Raw genomic sequence first — 23263 nt, 5'->3', positions numbered from 1 at the left:
TTAATGCAGGAAAACTTAAATCCGTTTTACCTAATTTCTACCAGCATGTAGCATGCAACCAGAGGAAAAAAAAACTCTAGACCACCTTTACCCCACACACAGAGATGCGTACAAAGCTCTTCCTCGCCCTCCATTGGGCAAATCTGACCATAATTATATCCTGTTGATTCCTACTTACAAGCAAAAACTAAAGTAGGTATTACCAGTGACTCGCTCAATATGGAAGTGGTCAGATGACGCAGATGCTAAGCTACAGGACTGTTTTGCTAACACAGACTGGAACACACCTTTCTATATAAGGTTTCACAGTTGACAGTGTATGCCAGAGCAAAAACCAAGCCATGAGGTCAAAGGAATTGTCCGTAGAGCTCTGAGACAGGATTGTGTTGAGGCACAGATCTGGGGAAGGGTACCAAAAAAATTCTGCAGCATTGAAGGTGTTTAAGAACACAGTGGCCTCCATCGTTCTTAAAAGGAGGAAGTTTGGAACTACCAAGACTCTTCCTAGAGCTGGCCGCCTGGCCAAACTGAGCAATCGGGGGAGAAGGGCCTTGGTCAGGGAGGTAACCAAGAACCCAATGGTCACTCTGACAGAGCTCCAGAGTTCCTCTATGGAGATGGGAGAACCTTCAGAAGGACAACAATCTCTGTAGCACTCCACCAATCAGGCCTATATGGTAGAGTGGCCAGACGGAAGCCACTCCTCAGTAAAAAAGCATATGACAGCCCGCTTGGAGTTTGCCAAAATGCACCTAAAGACTCTCAGACCATGAGAAACAAGATTCTCTGGTCTGATGAAACCAAGATTGAACTCTTCGGCCTGAATGCCAAGCGTCACAACTGGAGGAAACTTGGCACCATCCCTACAGTGAAGCATGGTGGTGGCAGCATCATGCTGTGGGGATGTTTTTCAGCGGCAGGGACTGGAAGACTAGTCAGGATCGAGGGAAATATGAACGGAGCAAAGTACAGAGAGATCCTTGATAAAAACCTTCTCCAGAGCACTCAGGACCTCAGACTGGGGCAAAATTCACCTTACAACAGGACAACAACCCTAAGCACACAGCCAAGACAACACAGGAGTGGCTTCGGGACAAGCCTCTGAATGTCCTTGAGTGTCCCAGGAAGAGCCCAGACTTGAACTTGATCGAACATCTCTGGAGAGACCTGAAAATAGCTGTGCAGCGACGCTCCCCATCCAACCTGACAGAGCTTGAGAGGATCTGCAGAGAAGAATGGGAGTAACACCCCAAATATAGGTGTGCCAAGCTTGTAGTGTCATACCCAAGAGGCTGTTATCGCTGCCAAAGGTGCTTCGACAAAGTACTGAGTAAAGGGTCTGAATAAATATGATTTTTCAGTTTTTCAGTTTTAATACATTTTCAAAAATTCTAAAAACCTGTTTTTGCTTTGTCATTATCAGGTATTGTGTGTATATTGATGAGGGGAAAAAACTATTGAATCCATTTTAGAATGAGGATATAATGTAACAAAACGTGGAAAAATTCAAGGGGTATGAACACTTTCAGAATGCACTGTACATACCCCAACCAGAAGCCATGGATTACAGGCAACATCTGCACTGAGCTAAAGGGTAGAGCTGCCGCTTTCAAGGAGCGGGACTCTAACCCAGACGCTTATAAGAAATCCCGCTATGCCCTCCGACGAACCAACAAACAGGCAAAGCGCCAATACAGGACTAAGATTGAATCCTACTACACAGGCTCTGACGCTCGTCGGATGTGGCAGGGCTTGCAAACTATTATGAACTACAAAGGGAAGCCCAGCCGTGAGCTGCCCAGTGATATGAGCCTACCACACAAGCTAAATTACTTCTATGCCCGCTTCGAGGCAAGCAACACTGAAGCATGCATGAGAGCCCCAACTGTTCCGGATGACTGTGTGATCACGTCTCTGTAGCCGATGTGAGTAAAACCTTTAAACTGGTCAACATTCACAAGGCCGCACGGCCAGACGGATTACCAGGACATGTACTCAGAGCATTCGCTGACCAACTGGCAAATGTCTTCACTGAAAATTTCAACCTGTCCCTGACAGAGTCTGTAATACCTACATGTTTCAAGCAGACCACCAAGAACGCCAAGGTAACCTGCCTAAATGACTACTGACCCGTAACACTCACGTCTGTAGCCATGGAGTGCTTTGAAAGGCTGGTCATGACTCACACCAACACCATCATCCCAGAAACCCTAGATCCAGTCCAATTCACATACCGCCCCAACAGATCCACAGATGACGCAATCTCTATTGCACTCCACACTGCCCTTTATCACCTGGACAAAAGGAACACCTATGTGAGAATGCTGTTCATTGACTACAGCTCAGCGTTCAACACCCTAGTGCCCTCAAAGCTCACAACTAAGCAAGGACCCTGGGACTAAACACCTCCCTCTGCAACTGGATCCTGGACTTCCTGACGGCCGCCCCCAGGTGGAAAGGGTAGACAACAACACATCTGCCACACTGATCCTCAAAACGGGGGCCCCTCAGGGGTGCTTAGTCCTCTCCAGTATTCCCTGTTCACCCACGACTGCGTGGCCAAGTACGACTCCAACACCATCATTAAGTTTGCCGACTACACAACGGTGGTAGACCTGATCACCGACAACGATGTGACAGCCTATAGGGAGGAGGTCAGAGACCTGGCAGTGTGGTGCCAGGACAACAACCTCTCCCTCAATGTGATCAATACAAAGGAGATGATCGTGGCCTACAGGAAAAGGAGGGCAGAGAACGCCCCCATCCACATTGATGGTGCTGTTGTGGAGCAGGTCGAGAGCTTCAAGTTCCTTGGTGTCCACATCATCAACAAACTATCATGGTCCAAACACACCAAGACAGTCATGAAGAGGGCACGACAACGCCTCAGGAAACTGAAAAGATTTGGCATGGGTCCTCCGATCCTCAAAAAGTTATACCGCTGCACTATCGAGAGTATCCTGACGGGTTGCATCACCGCCTGGTATGGCAACTATTCGGTATCTGACCGCAAGGCGCTACAGAGGGTAGTGCGTATTGCCCAGTACATCACTGGGGCCAAGCTTCCTGCCATCCAGGACCTCTATACCAGGCAGTGTCAGAGAAAGGCCCTAAAAATTGTCAAAGACTCCAGCCACCCTAGTCATAGACTGTTCTCTCTGCTACTGCATGGCAAGCGGTACCGGAGCGCCAAGTCTAGGTCCAAAAGGGTCCTTAACAGCTTCTACCCCCAAGCCATAAGACTGCTGAACAATTAATCAAATGGCTACCCGGACTATTTGCATTGCTACCCCCCTTTTTATATACTGCTGCTACTCACTGTTTATGATCTATGCATAATCATTTTACCCCTAACTACATGTACATATTACCTAATTTACCTCGACTAACCTGTACTCCTGCACATTGACTCAGAACCGGTACCCCTTGTATATAGCCTCGGTATTGTTATTTATTTAATTACTTTTTTTACACTTTGGTTACATTCTAAGGCTGCATGATGCAACATTAATGATGCTCTGTTTCTAGCGCAGGCTGCACACACTTCATCTGTCTCTCATTCCTCATTCACAATTTGACAAGCACTTGATATTCTTACCCATCACCCTATTTGTAATTTAATCTGGTCTTTACATTAAGCCTATGGGTTGAATTAGTTTTGATTTAAAATAGCCCCCCAAAACATCATCCGTAGCCTGTATTTTTATGGTAAAAATTAGCTTCCCCAAACTTGAAACTCACGTGCCGTCTATGTATGCCAGGTTGTAAAGCGGATGAATGTGCTTAATTTTAAGAATTGAGCAATAAATATAGCAGCAGGAGAAAGCTGGGATCCTCTTTTAAATAGTGGCCAGTCAAAACTCTGTTTTCACATGCGATTGCGCAATGACTGGGCTTATAAGAACACGTTTCACTAGGCTCTGTAGGCTATGTGCTCTCCAACTGTGTTCCAGGAGTCCTAGGCCTATAGGCTACGTTTGGAGTTATTTGGTCACTTTAGTTGTGATACAAACCTTATCAAAACATACAGTGAGGGAAAAAAGTATTTGATCCCCTGCTGATTTTGTACGTTTGCCCACTGACAAAGAAATGATCAGTCTATAATTTTAATGGTAGGTTTATTTGAACAGTGAGAGACAGAATAACAACAAAAAAATCTAGAAAAACGCATGTCAAAAATGTTATAAATTGATTTGCATTTTAATGAGGGAAATGAGTATTTGACCCCTCTGCAAAACATGACTTAGTACTTGGTGGAAAAACCCTTGTTGGTCAGACGTTTCTTGTAGTTGGCCAGCAGGTTTGCACACATCTCAGGAGGGATTTTGTCCCACTCCTCTTTGCAGATCTTCTCCAAGTCATTAAGGTTTCGAGCCTGACGTTTGGCAACTCGAACCTTCAGCTGCCTCCACAGATTTTCTATGGGATTAAGGTCTGGAGACTGGCTAGGCCACTCCAGGACCTTAATGTGCTTCTTCTTGAGACACTCCTTTGTTGCCTTGGCCGTGTATTTTGGGTCATTGTCATGCTGGAATACCTATCCACGACCCATTTTCAATGCCCTGGCTGAGGGAAGGAGGTTCTCACTCAAGATTTGACGGTACATGGCCCTGTCCATCGTCCCTTTTGATGCGGTGAAGTTGTCCTGTCCCCTTAGCAGAAAAACACCCCCAAAGCATAATGTTTCCACCTCCATGTTTGACGGTGGGGATGGTGTTCTTGGGGTCATAGGCAGCATTCCTCCTCCTCCAAACACGGCGAGTTGAGTTGATGCCAAAGAGCTCGATTTTGGTCTCATCTGACCACAACACTTTCACCCAGTTCTCCTATGAATCATTCAGATGTTCATTGGCAAACTTCAGACGGGCCTGTGTATGTGCTTTCTTGAGCAGGGGGACCTTGCGGGCGCTGCAGGATTTCAGTCCTTCACGGCATAGTGTGTTACCAATTGTTTTCTTGGTGACTATGGTCCCAGCTGCCTTGACATCATTGACAAGATCCTCCCGTGTAGTTCTGGGCTGATTCCTCACCGTTCTCATGATCATTGCAACTCCACAAGGTGAGATCTTGCATGGAGCCCCAGGCCGAGGGAGATTGACAGTTATTTTGTGTTTCTTCCATTTGCAAATTATCGCACCAACTGTTGTCACCTTCTCACCAAGCTGCTTGGCGATGGTTTTGTAGCCCATTCCAGCCTTGTGTAGGTCTACAATCTTGTCCCTGACATCCTTGGAGAGCTCTTTGGTCTTGGCCATGGTGGAGAGTTTGGAATCTGATTGATTGATTGCTTATGTGGACAGGTGTCTTTTATACAGGTAACAAACTGAGATTAGGAGTACTCCCTTTAAGAGTGTGCTCCTAATCTCAGCTCGTTACCTTTATAAATGACACCTGGGAGCCAGAAATCTTTCTGATTGAGAGGGTGTCAAATCAATTTATAAAATTTTTTACATGTGTTTTTCTGGATTATTTTGTTGTTATTCTGTCTCTCACTGTTCAAATAAACCTACTATTAAAATTATAGACTGATCATTTATTTGTCAGTGGGCAAACGTACAAAATCAGCAGGGGATCAAATACTTTTTTCCCTCACTGTATAGGCCTATGGGCTAGGCTATATGATGTGTGCGACTATGATTTGAAAAAGTTGCAAAAAAAAGGCATGTGCTGTTTCTTGCCTTACTGCATAAACTGGGCATCATTCACAAGTGATAATATTGTCACCCATCCGACTATTCTTCATTTAATCTTGTCTTTACACATACTAAATAATATGACTTGTCATGACTTGTGATCGCCGGTGTGGCGGTAATATGGTCACCCTAACAGCCCTATTCTAGGGGCCATTTTGAGACCTTAAGGAGCATCAGGTACTGCTGGAATGTCTACCGATGGCATGTCCATATTTCACTCAAAACATTTATAAGTATTTATAAAATATATATAAAGTAAATAGCCAATACTTTAGATGAGGCCACACAAAAATGAAGAAAAAATACCTATTGATTAGTAAATGGATTATAAGGACCTATATTAACCATCTTATGAATCATTATTAAATACTTTAAAAGTTGTTCATACATTTGTGAATAACTAGGTCACTAACATTTACAAAAGTGGGCGTATGTCACGACTTCCTCCGAAGCTGCCTCCCCTCCTTGTTCGGGCAGGCTTCGGCGTTCGTCGTCACCGGCCTTCTAGCCACTGCCGCTCCATATCTCATCATTCCATTTGTTTTGTCTTGTCAATTACACACACCTGGTTCATATTCCCCTCATTAGTATGTGTTTAAGTGTTCCCTCTGCCCCCTTGTCCTTGTGGGTGATTGTTTCATGTGAGATGAGTGTAGCATGGTGGAGCTACCTGTACTTTGTATTGCCGGGGTATATTTTCCCTGTGTGCCTGTATTTGTTCCAGTGCACCTGTTTTGCGCAATGGACTGTTGACGCTATCCAGCGTAACTGTGTACTACGGAATAAACTCTGTATTCTGTGATTTACCCTCCTGCGCCTGACTCCTTCAAATCACACTCTCACAGCGTAATGATGAATACATGATGAATAAACTATTTACTAATCCATTATACATGCTTTATTATGTGGAGTTATTATGAAGTACTATCTAAACTTCTGATAAGGCAGATGACAGCGTCGCTAATTAGGTTAACTAACTAAATGTTACCTAAGTGTGAACCAAATACATGCTAAATATTCTAGTAAGAGCTGACAAATTGACAAAAACTGATAGAAAAAGACTGCTAGAAGAAATGTCAGCTACAGGAGAACTAGATCAAGTGCCCCTAAAGCGTTTAAAAGAAAACAGAAAATATTTCCAGAGAGGAGCGCATGCCTGGAGTCGTGGCACGGGTCCAGGAGCATTCAACGATGCTAGCCAGCTTTGGTGAGGCGATGGATCGGGTTCTTCAGGTCGTCCAACGCCTTGAGAGGAGAGAACCCAATCTGTCGAGACCAGCTGGGCGACCAGATCCAGCCACCCACACTCCAGCACCTAGAGGGATCCATATATCCCGACCACGGGAGTTCGACGGGACAACTGCTCTCTGCCAGGGATTCCTCCTCCAACTGGAGCTCTACTTCTCCAGCATCAGCCAAGCCCCATTGGAGTGGGAGAAGGTGTCCGCCCCCGTCTCCTGCCTCTCGGGGAAAGCCCTGGAGTGGGCAAACGCGGTCTGGAACGAAGGAGGAGCCGCGTTGGACAATTACGGGGAGTTCGCTCGCCTCTTTCGGGCTGTCTTCGATCAACCGCCCGAGGGTCGAGAGGCGAGCGAGCAGCTGGTCCACCTGAGGCAGGGGACGAGGACTGCGCAGAACTTCACCTTGGCGTTTTGGACATTAGCAGCTGGGTCCGGGTGGAACGAGCAGGACCTTATCGACCACTTCCGGTGCCATCTGCGGGAGGACGTCCGAAGGGAGCTAGCCAGCCGGGACACCATGTTGTCCTTCACGCAACTGGTGGACATGGCCATCCGTTTGGACAACCTGCTGGCGGCCAGCGGACGTCCTGGAGGGGGTCTGCCTGTTCCATCCCCGGCCGACTCGGATCACGAGCTGATGGAGCTGGGTGGAGCCACGATCCGAGAGAGCAAAGGACGACAGCGCCAGTGTCATTCTGGTGGTACGAAGGGACATTACACCGCACAATGTCATCAGCGTTCTTTTGGGTCTCGAGGCGGCAGGCAGGGCACTCTCGCATCACCCCAGGTATCAAACACCCACACTTGTTCAGAGCCCTCTGCTGCGCACTGTACCCTACCCATCTACTTTCCTGATCACATGGTAGTTCCCCAGTGTAAAGCGCTAGTCGATTCAGGCGCAGCTGGGAACTTTATGGACAGGGCATTCTCACACAGTTTAGGCATTTCATTGGTTCACCTATCCATTCCACTCTCCATCAGAGCACTTGATAGTCGACCATTAGGGTCCAGGTTTGTTAGGGAAGTTACAGCACCAGTCACCTTAATTACCCACTAGACTCATTGCGAGCAAGTCATTATTTATTTATTATTGAGTCTCCTGCTTTCCCTGTGGTATTAGGTATCCCTTGGTTAGCACTCCACAACCCCACCTTCTCATGGCCGCAGAGGGTTCTCACAGGGTGGTCACGAGAGTGTTAGGGTAGGTGTCCAGGTGTTTCCGTTGGTGCAACCACGGTGGAAAATCCAGAAAGTACATCCACCGTGCTCATTCCTTCCAGTCCTTTGTGAACGTGGTGTTTCGGGACATGCTTGGTCGCGGTGTAGTGGTCTACATCGATGACATTCTGGTGTATTCCGCTATGCGCACCGAGCATGTGTCCCTGGTTCGCAAAGTGCTGACCCGACTGTTGGAAAATGACCTTTATGCCAAGGCATAAAAGTGTCTATTTTTCCAGCAGTCCGTCTCTTTCCTCGGATACCGCATTACCACCTCAGGTGTGGAGATGGAGGGAGATCGCATTTCAGCCGTGCATAATTGGCAGACTCCAACCACGGTTAAGGAGTTGCAGCGCTTTGTTGGCTTCGCCAACTACTATCGGAGGTTTATCCGGGGCTTTGGCAAGGTCGCAGCTCCCATTACATCTCTGTTGAAGGGTGGGCCGTCCCGGCTCCGCTGGGCTGCTGAGGCTGACAGGGCTTTCAGTAACCTGAGGGGTCTGTTCACCTCAGCCCCGGTACTGGCCCACCCTGATCCATCACTACCGTTCGTAGTGGAGGTGGATGCGTCCGAGGTAGGGATAGGCGCTGTCCTGTCTCAATGCTCGGGCACGCCACCCAAGATCCACCCCTGTGCCTTCTTCACTAAGAAGCTCAGCCCGGCGGACCAGAACTACGACGTTGGTGATCGGGAGCTTTTGGCTGTTGTCCAAGCCCTGACCGTGTGGAGGCATGGGCTCGAAGGGGCGAAACACCCTTTCCTCGTCTGGACAGACCACCGTAACCTGGAGTACATCCGGGCAAAGAGGAGGCTGAATCCTCGCCAGGCCAGGTGGGCCCTATTCTTCACCCGGTTTGATTTCAAACTATCATACATCCCGGGTACGAAGAACGTGAAGGCAGACGCATTGTCACGGCTGTATGACACAGAGGAGAGGCCCAGAGACAACACCCCCATACTCCCTGCCTCCTGCATTGTGGCGCCGGTAGTATGGGCGATAGACGCGGATATAGAGCAGGTGTTACGCGCAGAGCCATCTCCACCTCAATGTCCAGCTGGGCTGCAGTACGTGCCTGCTCTTATCCGTGACCGTCTGATCTACTGGGCACACAAATCACCCTCCTCTGGTCACCCAGATATTGGTCGTACAGTGCGCTGCCTGACCGGAAAGTACTGGTGGCCTACCTTGGCTAAGGACGTGAGGGTGTATGTCTCCTCCTGCTCGTTGTGCGCCCAGAGTAAGGCACCTAGGCACCTCCCAGCGGGTAAGTTACAACCTTTACCAGTTCCACAACGACCATGGTCTCACCTGAGCATTGATTTCCTTACCGATCTTCCCCTCTCCCAAGGTAACACCACCATCCTGGTCGTTGTGGACCGCTTTTCCAAGGCCTGCCGCCTCCTTCCTCTGCCCGGTCTTTCCACGGCCCTGCAAACTGCGGAGGCCCTGTTTACACACGTCTTCCGGCACTACAGGGTACCAGAGGATATAGTGTCTGACCGGGGTCCCCAGTTCACATCCAAGGTCTGGAAGGCGTTCATGGAATGTCTGGGGGTCTCGGTCAGCCTGACCTCTGGTTTCCACTCCGAGTGTAATGGGCAGGTGGAACGGGTAAATCAGGATGTGGGTAGGTTCCTGCGGTCCTACTGCCAGGACCGGCCGGGGGAGTGGTTGGTGTTCTTGCCATGGGCCGAATATGCCCAGAACGCTCTCCGTCACTCCTCCACTAACCTAACGCCATTCCAATGTGTTTTAGGTTACAAACTGGTTCTGGCACCGTGGCTCCAGAGCCAGACCGAGGCTCCTGCAGTGGATGACTAGTTTTGTCTCGCGGAGGAGACATGGGACGCTGCCCACGTCCACCTCCAACGCGCCGTGCGTTGTCAGAAGGTCAACGCTGACCGCCACCGTAGTGAGACCCCGGTCTTCGTACCGGGTGATCGGGTCTGGCTCTCGACTCGGAATCTGCCCCTCCACTTGCCCTGCCGGAAGCTGAGCCCGCGGTTTGTGGGGCCGTTCAAAGTCCTGAGGAGAATCAACGAGGTTACCTATAGGTTATTACTCCCCCCTGCTTACCGTATTAACCCCTCGTTTAATGTCTCTCTCCTCAGGCCGGTGGTGGCTGGTCCACTCCAGGAATCTGAGGTGCGGGAGGTCCCTCCGCCTCCTCTGGACATCTCGGGGGCCCCGGCGTACTCCATCCGTTCCATCCTGGATTCGAGGTGTCGGGTGGGGGGCCTTCAGTACCTCGTGGAGTGGGAGGGGTACGGTCCAGAGGAATGGTGCTGGGTCCCGGTGAGGGATATCCTCGATCCCTCCCTGTTGCGGGATTTCCACCGTCGCCATCCGGTTCGCCCTGCTCTGCGTCCTCCTGGCCGTCCCCGAGGCTGGGGTCGGCGTGCTGCTGGAGCTGCGCGTCAAGGGGGGTACTGTCACGACTTCCTCTGAAGCTGCCTCCCCTCCTTGTTCGGGCAGGCTTCGGCGTTCGTCGTCACCGGCCTTCTAGCCACTGCCACTCCACATCTCATCATTCCATTTGTCTTGTCTTGTCAATTACACACACCTGGTTCATATTCATTTTTACATTTTAGTCATTTAGCAGACGCTCTTATCCAGAGCGACTTACAGTTAGTGAGTGCATACCTTATTTTAATTTTTTTCATAGAGGCCCCCCGTGGGACCCCTCATTAGTATGTGTTTAAGTGTTCCCTCTGCCCCCTTGTCCTTGTGGGTGATTGTTTCATGTGAGATGAGTGTAGCTCGGTGGAGCTACCTGTACTTTGTATTGCCGGGGTATATTTTCCCTGTGTGCCTGTATTTGTTCCAGTGCGCCTGTTTTGCGCAATGGACTGTTGACGCTGTCCAGCGTAACTGTGTACTACGGAATAAACTCTGTATTCTGTAATTTACCCTCCTGCGCCTGACTCCTTCAAATCACACTCTCACAGCGTAATGATGAATACATGATGAATAAACTATTTACTAATCCATTATAAATGCTTTATTATGTGGAGTTATTATGGTGCTATATAACTTCTGATAAGGCAGATGACAGCGTCGCTAATTAGGTTAACTAACTAAATGTTACCTAAGTGTGAAAAACATGTAACTTCATGCCAAATACATGCTAAATATACTAGTAAGAGCTGACAAATTGAGAAAAGACTGCTAGAAGAAATGTCAGCTACAGGAGAACTAGATCAAGTGCCCCTAAAACGTTTCAAAGAAAACAAATAATATTTCCACCCAGGTCTGACTCGATCTAACCTCCCCTGTTTGTGAGTCACAATATTACTCTTCACAACAAACGATAACCAGAACAGATAGCTCACAATATATCACTCTCCAATCCAGTCAGAGGGATAAAGATAGAGCAGCAGACCAGTCTTAGTATAGTATAGTCTCTAGATAGAATCCAAAAGCATGCTTCTACCCTGTCCAAGCAGTCCAGGAAACAATATTTTATTCTGTCTTCGATCCAAGAATAGCAATATTACCCAATATAACTCAATCTGCAGTAACATCAGACAATGCAGTGTGTGTGTTCTCCCTGACTCACAAAAGCAGTATGCATCACCCTACATAACAACCTATACAGTGGGGGAAAAAGTATTTAGTCAGCCACCAATTGTGCAAGTTCTCCCACTTAAAAAGATGAGAGAGGCCTGTAATTTTCATCATAGGTACACGTCAACTATGACAGACAAAATGAGGAAAAAAAATCCAGAAAATCACATTGTAGGATTTTTTATGAATTTATTTGCAAATTATGGTGGAAAATAAGTATTTGGTCAATAACAAAAGTTTCTCAATACTTTGTTATATACCCTTTGTTGGCAATGACACAGGTCAAACGTTTTCTGTAAGTCTTCACAAGGTTTTCACACACTGTTGCTGGTATTTTGGCCCATTCCTCCATGCAGATCTCCTCTAGAGCAGTGATGTTTTGGGGCTGTCGCTGGGCAACACGGACTTTCAACTCCCTCCAAAGATTTTCTATAGGGTTGAGATCTGGAGACTGGCTAGGCCACTCCAGGACCTTGAAATGCTTCTTACGAAGCCACTCCTTCGTTGCCCGGGCGGTGTGTTTGGGATCATTGTCATGCTGAAAGATCCAGCCACGTTTCATCTTCAATGCCCTTGCTGATGGAAGGAAGTTTTCACTCAAAATCTCACGATACATGGCCCCATTCATTCTTTCCTTTACACGGATCAGTTGTCCTGGTCCCTTTGCAGAAAAACAGCCCCAAAGCATGATGTTTCCACCCCCATGCTTCACAGTAGGTATGGTGTTCTTTGGATGCAACTCAGCATTCTTTGTCCTCCAAACACGACGAGTTGAGTTTTTACCAAAAGTTCTATTTTGGTTTCATCTGACCATATGACATTCTCCCAATCCTCTTCTGGATCATCCAAATGCACTCTAGCAAACTTCAGACGGGCCTGGACATGTACTGGCTTAAGCAGGGGGACACGTCTTGCACTGCAGGATTTGAGTCCCTGGCGGCGTAGTGTGTTACTGATGGTAGGCTTTGTTACTTTGGTCCCAGCTCTCTGCAGGTCATTCACTAGGTCCCCCCGTGTGGTTCTGGGATTTTTGCTCACCGTTCTTGTGATCATTTTGACCCCACGGGGGTGAGATCTTGCGTGGAGCCCCAGATCGAGGGAGATTATCAGTGGTCTTGTATGTCTTCCATTTCCTAATAATTGCTCCCACAGTTGATTTCTTCAAACCAAGCTGCTTACCTATTGCAGATTCAGTCTTCCCAGCCTGTTGCAGGTCTACAATTTTGTTTCTGGTGTCCTTTGACAGCTCTTTGGTCTTGGCCATAGTGGAGTTTGGAGTGTGACTGTTTGAGGTTGTGGACAGGTTTATTTTATACTGATAACAAGTTCAAACAGGTGCCATTAATACAGGTAACGAGTGGAGGACATAGGAGCCTCTTAAAGAAGAAGTTACAGGTCTGTGAGAGCCAGAAATCTTGCTTGTTTGTAGGTGACCAAATACTTATTTTCCACCATAATTTGCAAATAAATTCATAGAAAATCCTACAATGTGATATTCTGGAAAACATTTTCTCAATTTGTCTGTCATAGTTGACGTGTACCTATGATGAAAATTACAGGCCTCTCTCATCTTTTTAAGTGGGAGAACTTGCACAATTGGTGGCTGACTAAATACTTTTTTTCCCCACTGTACATAGGCCACACAATATTGTTTTCCGCTACCTCAAGCCATCTTTACACAGGCCACAAGATATTGTATTTCCCTGGTTGAAGCAATCTATAGATGGACCAATGGTATTGTGTTACCTGGAATAAGCAATCTATACAGGAGATAGATGAATGGTATTGTATTTCAGTGGTAAGAGTAATAATGACCAGCCATTATTGTGTTCTCTCATTCCAGGCCTTAGTTAGTATACGCATGTATTAGTACTTTTGCAACTGTGTCCCCTTTCTTCCCACCAAACATACCCCAACCTCACCCCCAAAACACATACACACAGCCATACCTTGTCGATGCTGTTGAGGTGTGTGTGGTCAGTCTTGACAGTAGCGTCCAGTCCGTCCAAGTCAGTGACCCCGCGGTTAAACTCCTCGACCGTACTGTCCGGTAACGGTAAAGGAGCCTCTTCCGCATCAATGTCTGTCTCCACAGCAACCACCAACTTCTCCGCTCCTGTTAACTCCCGGGCTGAGAGAACAAACACAGCAACACATTGTCAAGGAAACACCTAATCACTATGCCATGTTAAATAGTTGCCATAGAAGGAGGGCCAATGGAGTAATATACCTTGTTGTTAGAAAGAAAGTTGCTACACCAAAAGATGAGGGAGGAGAAAAGAAGAGAAGTGGCAGGCTGGGATGTGCTTCATTAAGGTGTTCTCCTGTTCTCCCTGCTCTGACAATTAACTCTCCAGATAAGCCCACTAGCGGGGCTCAGAGACTCCTGTGGTTTATACAGTTGAAGTCGGAAGTTTACATACACTTAGGTTGGAGTCATTAAAACTCGTTTTTCAACCACTCCACACATTTCTTGTTAAAGTTAAAGTCTTGTTATCCTCCCAAGTGGCGCAGTGGTCTAAGGCACTGCATCACAGTGCTAGCTGTGCCACTAGAGATCCTGGTTCGAATCCAGGCTCTGTCGTAGCCAGCCGCGACCGGGAGACCCATGGGGCGGCGCACAATTGGCCCAGTTCAGTTGGTAGAGCATGGCGTTTGCAACGCCAGGGTTGTGGGTTCGATTCCCACGGGGGGCCAGTATGAAAAATAAAAAAATAATGTATGCACTCACTAACTGTAAGTCGCTCTGGATAAGAGCGTCTGCTAAATGACTGTAATGTAAATGTTAACAAACTATAGTTCTGGCAAGTCGGTTAGGACATCTACTTTGTGCATGACACAAGTAATTTTTCCAACAATTGTTTACAGAAAGATTATTTCACTTATAAATCACTGTATCACAATTCCAGTGGGTCAGAAGTTTACATATACTAAGTTGAAGGTGCCTTTAAACAGCTTGGAAAATTCCAGAAAATGATGTCATAACTTTAGAAGCTTCTGATAGGCTAATTGACATAATTTGAGTCAATTGTGGATGTATTTCAAGGTCTACCTTCAAACTCAGTGCCTCTTTGCTTGACATCATGGGAAAATCAAAAGAAATCAGACCTCAGAAAAATTATTGTAGACCTCCACAAGTCTAGTTCATCCTTGGGAGCAATTTCCAATCGCCTGAAGGTACCACGTTCCTCTGTACAAACAATAGTACGCAAGTATAAACACCATGGGACCACGCAGCCGTCATTCCGCTCAGGAAGGAGACGTGTTCTGTTTCCTAGAGATTAACGTACTTTGGTGCGAAAAGTGCAAATCAATCCCAGAACAACAGCAAAGGACCTTGTGAAGATGCTGGAGGAAACAGGTACAAAAGTATCTATATCCACAGTAAAACGAGTCCTATATCGACATAACCTGAAAGAAAGAAGCCACTGCTCCAAAACCGCCATAAAAAAGCCAGACTACGGTTAGCAACTGCACATGGGGACAAAGATCGTACTTTTTTGAGAAATGTGCTCTGGTCTGATGAAACAAAAATTGAACTGTTTGGCCATAATGACCATGGTTATGTTTGGAGGAAAAAGGGGGTTCCTTGCAAGCCGAAGAACACCATCCCAACCGTGAAGCACGGGGGTGGCAGCATCATGCTATGGGTGTCACGACTTCCGCCGAGGCTGCCCCCCCTCCTGGTTCGGGCAGGCTTCGGCGTTCATCGTCACCAGAGTACTAGCTACTGCCGATCCCATTCTCATCACTCCACTTGTCATGTCTTGTCAATCACACACACCTGGTGCTCATTCCCCTAATTAGTATGTGTATAAGTGTTCCCTCTGTTCCCCTTGTCTTTGTGAGTGATTGTTTGTTGTGAGAGCGTGTAGTTCGGTTGAGCTACTATTCACTGTGTTTATGCCAAGGTGGATGTTTTCCCTTGTAATAGTTTCGTTTGATGCTTGGGGCGTTTGATTTATGTAAATGGATAAACTCTGGACTACGGTATTTTACCTCCTGCGCCTGACTCCTTCATTCACACCTCGTCACAATGGGGTGCTTTGCTGCAGGAGGGACTGGTACACTTCACAAAATAGATGGCATCATGAGGAAGGAAAATTATGTGGATATATTGAAGCAACATCTCAAGACATCAGTCAGGAAGTTAAAGCTTGGTCGCAAATGGGTCTTCCAAATGGACAATGACCCCAAGCATACTTCCACAGTTGTGGCAAAATGGCTTAAGGACAACAAAGCCAAGGTATTGGAGTGGCCATCACAAAGCCCTGACCTCAATCCTATAGAAAATGTGTGGGCAGAACTGAAAAAGCATGTGTGAGCAAGGAGGCCTACAAACCTGACTCAGTTACACCAGCTCTGTCAGGAGGAATGGGCCAAAATTCACCCAACTTATTGTGGGAAGCTTGTGGAAGGCTACCCGAAACGTTTGACCCAAGTTAAACAATTTAAAGGCAATGCGACCAAATACTAATTGAGTGTATGTAAACTTCTGACCCACTGGGAATGTGATTAAATAAATAAAAGCTGAAATAAATCATTCTCTCTACTATTATTCTGACATTTCACATTCTTAAAATAAAGTGGTGATCCTAACTGACCTAAGACAGAGAATTTGGTACTTGCAGGCCAGACCGTTAACCATTTGTTTAGGATACAACTTGTTCAGTCATGTTACCTCATTTGCTAGCTATAGCTAACAACCTGGGGCGGGTTTAGCAGGACGCAACGTTTTGGAACATTCAGATAGACAAATGCTATATAGAACAAACACTCTCTGACATGTTGAATAAGGAATAACGTCAGTTCTATTCATGGAATCAAATCAAATGTTATTTGTCACATGCTTCGTAAACAACAATGCAGAGAGAAAAATAATAGAACAAATTAAAATAACACAAGGAATAATATCTGCAAAGTTCGAGAACGTTTTGCAACTGAACGTGGCCCTGGTATCATTACCAGTAGCCTATATGCAAACATTTGGTGTCACAGAAAGAAAGGAAAAGGGATAGCAAACAATTTATTGACTCAATTCCTCTTGCCTGTACTAGGGCTGTTGCGGTAACCATATTACTGCCAAAACCGCAGTAAAATTCCACGTGACCGTTGAGTCACGGAAATCTTCTCTTATGCACTCTGGTCTTGCGTTGGTAGTACCCGTCACTAATGGCCTGGTACTCAGGGCTCTATTGTCCCTATAACCACTCTGACATCAATGCAAATGCAATCTAAAATCACATCAAACACTTATCATCAAAACAGTATGTGCTTTTAAAACTCAACTCACTGTGATTGATCAATTTGAAGAAAGAAGTTCAGGTTGAAACTGAGTGGAAAACATGGTCTTTGTTTCAAAGCCTAGCACAATGAAATGGACAGCGCTTTCTAAGGTGATGATTAATTTAATAATTTAGCCTACACTGTCCCACAAAATCATCCTGTTGTCCCACATTTGGGTATTTTAAATTTGGTCACCCTACCGGCATGAGTGAGAAAAACGAACCTGTGGGAAAGTGGCCTCCATCAGCTATTCTAGTTCATACGATGACATGTCTTTTTTCCCCTGCCCATGTTCCTGCCCATTTGATAATGGGCTATTCTAAATATAAACAAATGTTACATATTAGTAAAGACAAGATTAAATTGAGAATAGTCTGATGGGTGAAAATATTATCACTTGATGAGGGAACAGTGTGTGCAGCCTGAGGCAAGGAACTGAGGGGAAGCTTTTTTTGTGACTTTCTCAAATCATCAATAGCCTATAGTCGCATCATGCAGCCCATATATGTTCTGATTTCTAAGACATTCTAAGGTTTGTGCCATTCACAACTAAAGTTGCCAAATAACTCTAAATCTAGTGTATAGGACCTGTTTCAAATGATCACTTTTATGCTCAACATAGCCACTTCATATGCGAGTGCACTTGCTCTGGAATGGGAAAAATATCCTTTATATTTTATTCAGCTAAGTTCAATTATATTATTCTTACTATAAAATCATTTAAAATAATGGCATGGGACTTACAGTGGGGAGAACAAGTATTTGATACACCGCCGATTTTGTAAGTTTTCCTACTTACAAAGCATGTAGAGGTCTGTAATTTTTTATCATAGGTACACTTCAACTGTGAGAGACGGAATCTAAATCAAAAATCCAGAAAATCACATTGTATGATTTTTAAGTAATTAACTTGCATTTTATTGCATGACATAAGTATTTGATCACCTACCAACCAGTAAGAATTCCGGCTCTCACAGACCTGTTAGTTTTTCTTTAAGAAGCCCTCCTGTTCTCCACTCATTACCTGTATTAACTGCACCTGTTTGAACTCGTTACCTGTATAAAAGACACCTGTCAACACACTCAATCAAACAGACTCCAACCTCTCCACAATGGCCAAGACCAGAGAGCTGTTTAAGGACGTCAGGGATAAAATTGTAGACCTGCACAAGGCTGGGATGGGCTACAGGACAATAGGCAAGCAGCTTGGTGAGAAGGCAACAACTGTTGGCGCAATTATTAGAAAATGGAAGAAGTTCAAGATGACGGTCAATCACCCTCGGTCTGGGGCTCCATGCAAGATCTCACCTCGTGGGGCATCAATGATCATGAGGAAGGTGAGGGATCAGCCCAGAACTACACGGCAGGACCTGGTCAATGACCTGAAGAGAGCTGGGACCACAGTCTCAAAGAAAACCATTAGTAACACACTACGCCGTCATGGATTAAAATCCTGCAGCGCATGCAAGGTCCCCCTGCTCAAGCCAGCGCATGTCCAGGCCCGTCTGAAGTTTGCCAATGACCATCTGGATGATCCAGAGGAGGAATGGGAGAAGGTCATGTGGTCTGATGAGACAAAAATAGAGCTTTTGGTCTAAACTCCACTCGCCGTGTTTGGAGGAAGAAGAAGGATGAGTACAACCCCCAAGAACACCATCCCAACCGTGAAGCATGGAGGTGGAAACATCATTCTTTGGGGATGCTTTTCTGCAAAGGGGACAGGACGACTGCACCGTATTGAGGGGAGGATGGATGGGGCCATGTATCGCGAGATCTTGGCCAACAACCTCCTTCCCTCAGTAAGAGCATTGAAGATGGGTTGTGGTTGGGTCTTCCAGCATGACAACGACCCAAAACACACAGCCAGGGCAACTAAGGAGTGGCTCCGTAAGAAGCATCTCAAGGTCCTGGAGTGGCCTAGCCAGTCTCCAGACCTGAACCCAATAGAAAATCTTTGGAGGGAGCTGAAAGTCTGTATTGCCCAGCGACAGCCCCGAAACCTGAAGGATGTGGAGAAGGTCTGTGTGGAGGAGTGGGCCAAAATACCTGCTGCAGTGTGTGCAAACCTGGTCAAGACCTACAGGAAACGTATGTTCTCTGTAATTGCAAACACAGGTTTCTTTACCAAATATTAAGTTCTGCTTTTCTGATGTATCAAATACTTATGTCATGCAATAAAATGCTAATTAATTACTTAAAAATCATACAATGTGATTTTCTGGATTTTTGTTTTAGATTCCGTCTCTCACAGTTGAAGTGTACCTATGATACAAATTACAGACCTCTACATGCTTTGTAAGTAGGAAAACCTGCAAAATCGGCAGTGTATCAAATACTTGTTCTCCCCACTGTATAAGCATATCTTGTCTGCTAAATGAACAAGCCTACTGCCTATGGCATGGCGCATAGCCAGATAACATACAGTACATTAGGTCGATTCATATTCTGTTTTTCTGAAATAAATTTTCTTCATATCATAATGTTTCTTTAGACCTGCCAAAAATAAATAATGGATTTACTGTGATGGTGTATATTAAAATTATTTATTAGACTTTTTTAAATGTAGATGTCCAAAGGCGTGCATCAGCAGCTTGAATGTGTGGAGGCCTGGAGAAGATAAATGTGTTTATGTTAATTAACGGTCAATTACCGTGAGTCTTTTGCAGAAAATTTCATAACCACCACATCCCTAGCCTGTACACTATATCTGACTGGGTAAATCACTTCATTTTGAGTTAATGTGGATCCAGTGACTCAGACTTACTGGGACTCAAACTTCACAAAATGTTTGACTCGGACTCGCTCTCTCTCTCTCTCTCTCTCTCTCTCTTTCTCCCTCTCTCTCTACCTCTCTCTACCTCTCTCTCTCTCTACCTCTCTCTCTCTTTCCCTCTCTGTCTCTGTCTCTGTGTGTGTGTCTCGCTCTGCATGTGTGTCTGTTTGTTTTGTATGTAATGTGCAATATCTATGTAGGCTGAATTAGGAATTTACACGGACAGATCATTCTTATATATGTTTGTCACATTTCTGCTGTTGGGAAGAGAATAGTTATGTTATGCAGAAAAATATGTTGGTAGGACAAGGGTAAGTATGTTTGTGCACATGGAAGTCAGTGATTTATGTTTACTATTAGGTTAATGAGACAATATAAATGTGATGTGACTAAAATGTGACTAAAATGAAAGGGCATTTAAGTTGACTAAAATGTCCCACTGTTTGTCATTTTGACAATAACTTATTATTGAAATGACAAGAAATGTGACTAAGACTAGACTATATCTAAAAAAGTGTGTCAAAATTAACATTGGTGTGTGTAGGAGTGTGGCGCGTGGGTGCTGTGGGATCATCTGCATATGAAAGGGCCCTGTAGTTACTGGAGCCAGAGTCATCCCACCACTGTTCTGTTCTGTTCCACAGCCACAGTCTCTCTATTAGACTGACTCATCTGTGATGCAATCCTCTCAAATGGCATCTAACACTCAATCATGAGTGTGATAGTGTGTGTGATTTTGTGTGTGTGTTTGTCTGTATGCACCTGAGAGTGTGGACTTCTCGTTGCAGGTCTTGTCGCTGTCTGCGTCCTCCTGTCCATCTGCGTTCTGGTGTGTGTGTTGCAAGCTGAGTTTGTGACACACCTCGAATGCCTGGCCCACCGTCCGCACGACACGCATGGCCTGGGACTGGAGAGAGGAGAAGGAGTTGAGAGAGATAGAGAACATATGACATTATAAAATCCATGTACACAAACAACAAGTGTGCAGTTAAAATTGGCAAAAAACACTCAAAAGTATTTCCACAGGTCCGTGGGGTGAGACAGGGATGCAGCTTGAGCCCCACTCTCTTCAACATATACAGTGCCAGTCAAAGGTTTGGACACACCTACTCATTCAAGGGTTTTTCTTTATTTTTACTATTTTCTACATTGTAGAATAATAGTGAAGACATCAACACTATGAAATAACATAAATGGAATCATGTAGTAACCAAAAAAGTGTTAAACAAATCAAAATATATTTCATATTTGAGATTCTTCAAATAGCCACCCTTTGCCTTAATGACAGCTTTGCAAACTCTTGGCATGCTCTCAATCAGCATCACCTGGAATGCTTTTCCAACAGTCTTGAAGGAGTTCCCACATATGCTGAGCACTTGTTGGCTGCTTTTCCTTCACTCTGCCGTCCGACTCATCACAGACCATCTCAATTGGTTTGAGGTCAAGGGATTGTGGAGGCCAGGTCATCTGATGCAACACTCCATCACTCTCCTTCTTGGTAAAATAGCTCTTACACAGCCTGGATGTGTGTTGGGTCAATGTCCTGTTGAAAAACAAATGATAGTCCCAACAAAACCAAACCAGATGGGATGGCGTATTGCTGCAGAATGCTGTGGGAGGCATGCTGGTTAAGTGTGCCTTGAGATTCTAAATAAATCACAGACAGTGTCACCAGCAAAGCACCCCCACACCATAACACCTCCTCCTCCATGCTTCACTGTGGGAACTACACATGCGGAGATCAGCCGTTCACCCATAACTAAAAATCTCCAATTTGGAATCCAGACCAAAGGAAGAATTTCCACCGGTCTAATGTCCATTGCTCGTGTTTATTGGCCCAAGCAGGTCCCTTATTTTTATTGGTGTCCTTTAGTAGTGGTTTCTTTGCAGCAATTTGACCATGAAGGCCTGATTCACACAGTCCCCTTTGAACAGTTGATGTTGAGATGTGGCTGTGACTTGAACTCTGTGAAGCATTTATTTGGGCTACAATTTTTGAGGCTGATAACTCTAAGGAACTTATCCTCTGCAGCAGAGGTAACTCTGGGTCTTCCATTCATGTGGCGGTCCTCATGAGAGCCAGTTTCATCATAGAGCTTGATGGTTTTTGTGACTGCACTTGAAGAAACGTTCAAAGTTCCTGAAATGTTCCGTATTGACTGACCTTCATGTCTTAAAGTAATGATGGACTGTCGTTTCTCTTTGCTTATTTGAGCTGTTCTTGCCATAATATGAACTTGGTCGTTTACTAAATAGGGCTATCTTCTGTAATCCCCCCTACCTTGTCACAACACAACTGATTGGCTCACACGCATTAAGAAGGAAAGAAATTCCACAAATTAACTTTTAAGAAGGAACACATGTTAATTGAAATGCATTCCAGGTTACTACATCATGAAGCTGGTTGAGAGAATGCCAAGAGTGTGCAAAGCTGTCATCAAGGCAAAGGGTGGCTATTTGAAGAATCTCATATATAAAATATATTTTGATTTGTTTAACACTTTTTTGGTTACTACATGATTCTATATGTGTTATTTCATAGTTTTGATGTCTTCACTATTATTCTACAATGTAAAAATAAAGAAAAACCCTTGAATGAGTAGGTGTGTCCAAACTTTTGACTGGTAGTGTATATCAACGAATTGGCGAGGGCACTAGAACAGTCTGCAGCACCCGGCCTCACCCTACTAGAATCTGAAGTCAAATGTCTACTGTTTGCTGATGATCTGGTGCTTCTGTCCCCAACCAAGGAGGGCCTACAAGCAGCACCTAGATCTTCTGCACAGATTCTGTCAGGTCTGGACCCTGAAAGTAAATCTTACTAAGACAAAAATAATGGTGTTCCAAAAAAGGTCCAGTTGCCAGGACCACAAATACAAATTCAATCTAGACACCGTTGTCCTAGAGCACACAAAAAACTAAACCTACCACGGCCTAAACATCAGCACCACAGGTAACTTCCACAAAGTTGTGAATGATCTGAGAGACAAGGCAAGAAGGACCTTCTACGCCATCAAAAGGAACATAAAATTCGACATCCAAATTAGGATCTGACAAAAAATACTTGAATCAGTTATAGAACCCATTGCCCTTTATGGTTGTGAGGTCTGGGGTCCGCTCACCAACCAAGAATTCACTAAATGGGACAAACACCAAATTGAGACTGCATGCAGAATTCTGCAAAAACATCCTCCGTGTACAACTTAAAACACCAAATAATGCATGCAGAGCAGAATTAGGCAGATACCCGCTAATTATCAAAATCCAGAAAAGAGCCGTTAAATTCTACAACCACCTAAAAGGAAGCAATTCCCAAACCTTCCATAACAAAGCCATCACCTACAGAGAGATTAACCTAGAGAAGATTCCCTTAAGCAAGCTGGTCCTGGGGCACTGTTCACAAACACAAATAGACCCACAGATACCCAGGATAGCAACACAATTAGACCCAACCAAATCATGAGAAACCAAAAAGATAATTAC

At 45.4% G+C, this 23263-nt stretch overlaps 1 protein-coding gene across 1 annotated transcript in view; it reads right to left on the bottom strand.

The window, feature by feature from the left end:
• Window positions 1–23263, bottom strand: part of LOC121539803 (carboxyl-terminal PDZ ligand of neuronal nitric oxide synthase protein-like) — a gene marked incomplete at its 3' end in the record, with an annotated part of 253155 nt that overhangs the window by 74865 nt on the left and 155027 nt on the right. Inside the window, exons 6-7 of the mRNA XM_041848478.2 lie at window positions 20543–20687; window positions 13671–13852 (exon numbers count right to left, since the gene is read on the bottom strand). Of these exons, the coding sequence (XP_041704412.2) occupies window positions 13671–13852; window positions 20543–20687 (327 nt within the window). The remainder of the gene's footprint in view (window positions 1–13670; window positions 13853–20542; window positions 20688–23263) is intronic.

The sequence above is a fragment of the Coregonus clupeaformis genome, chromosome 26 (assembly GCF_020615455.1).
Source record: "Coregonus clupeaformis isolate EN_2021a chromosome 26, ASM2061545v1, whole genome shotgun sequence".
Lineage (NCBI taxonomy): Eukaryota > Metazoa > Chordata > Actinopteri > Salmoniformes > Salmonidae > Coregonus > Coregonus clupeaformis.
This window is presented reverse-complemented; position numbering and strand designations above follow the sequence as displayed.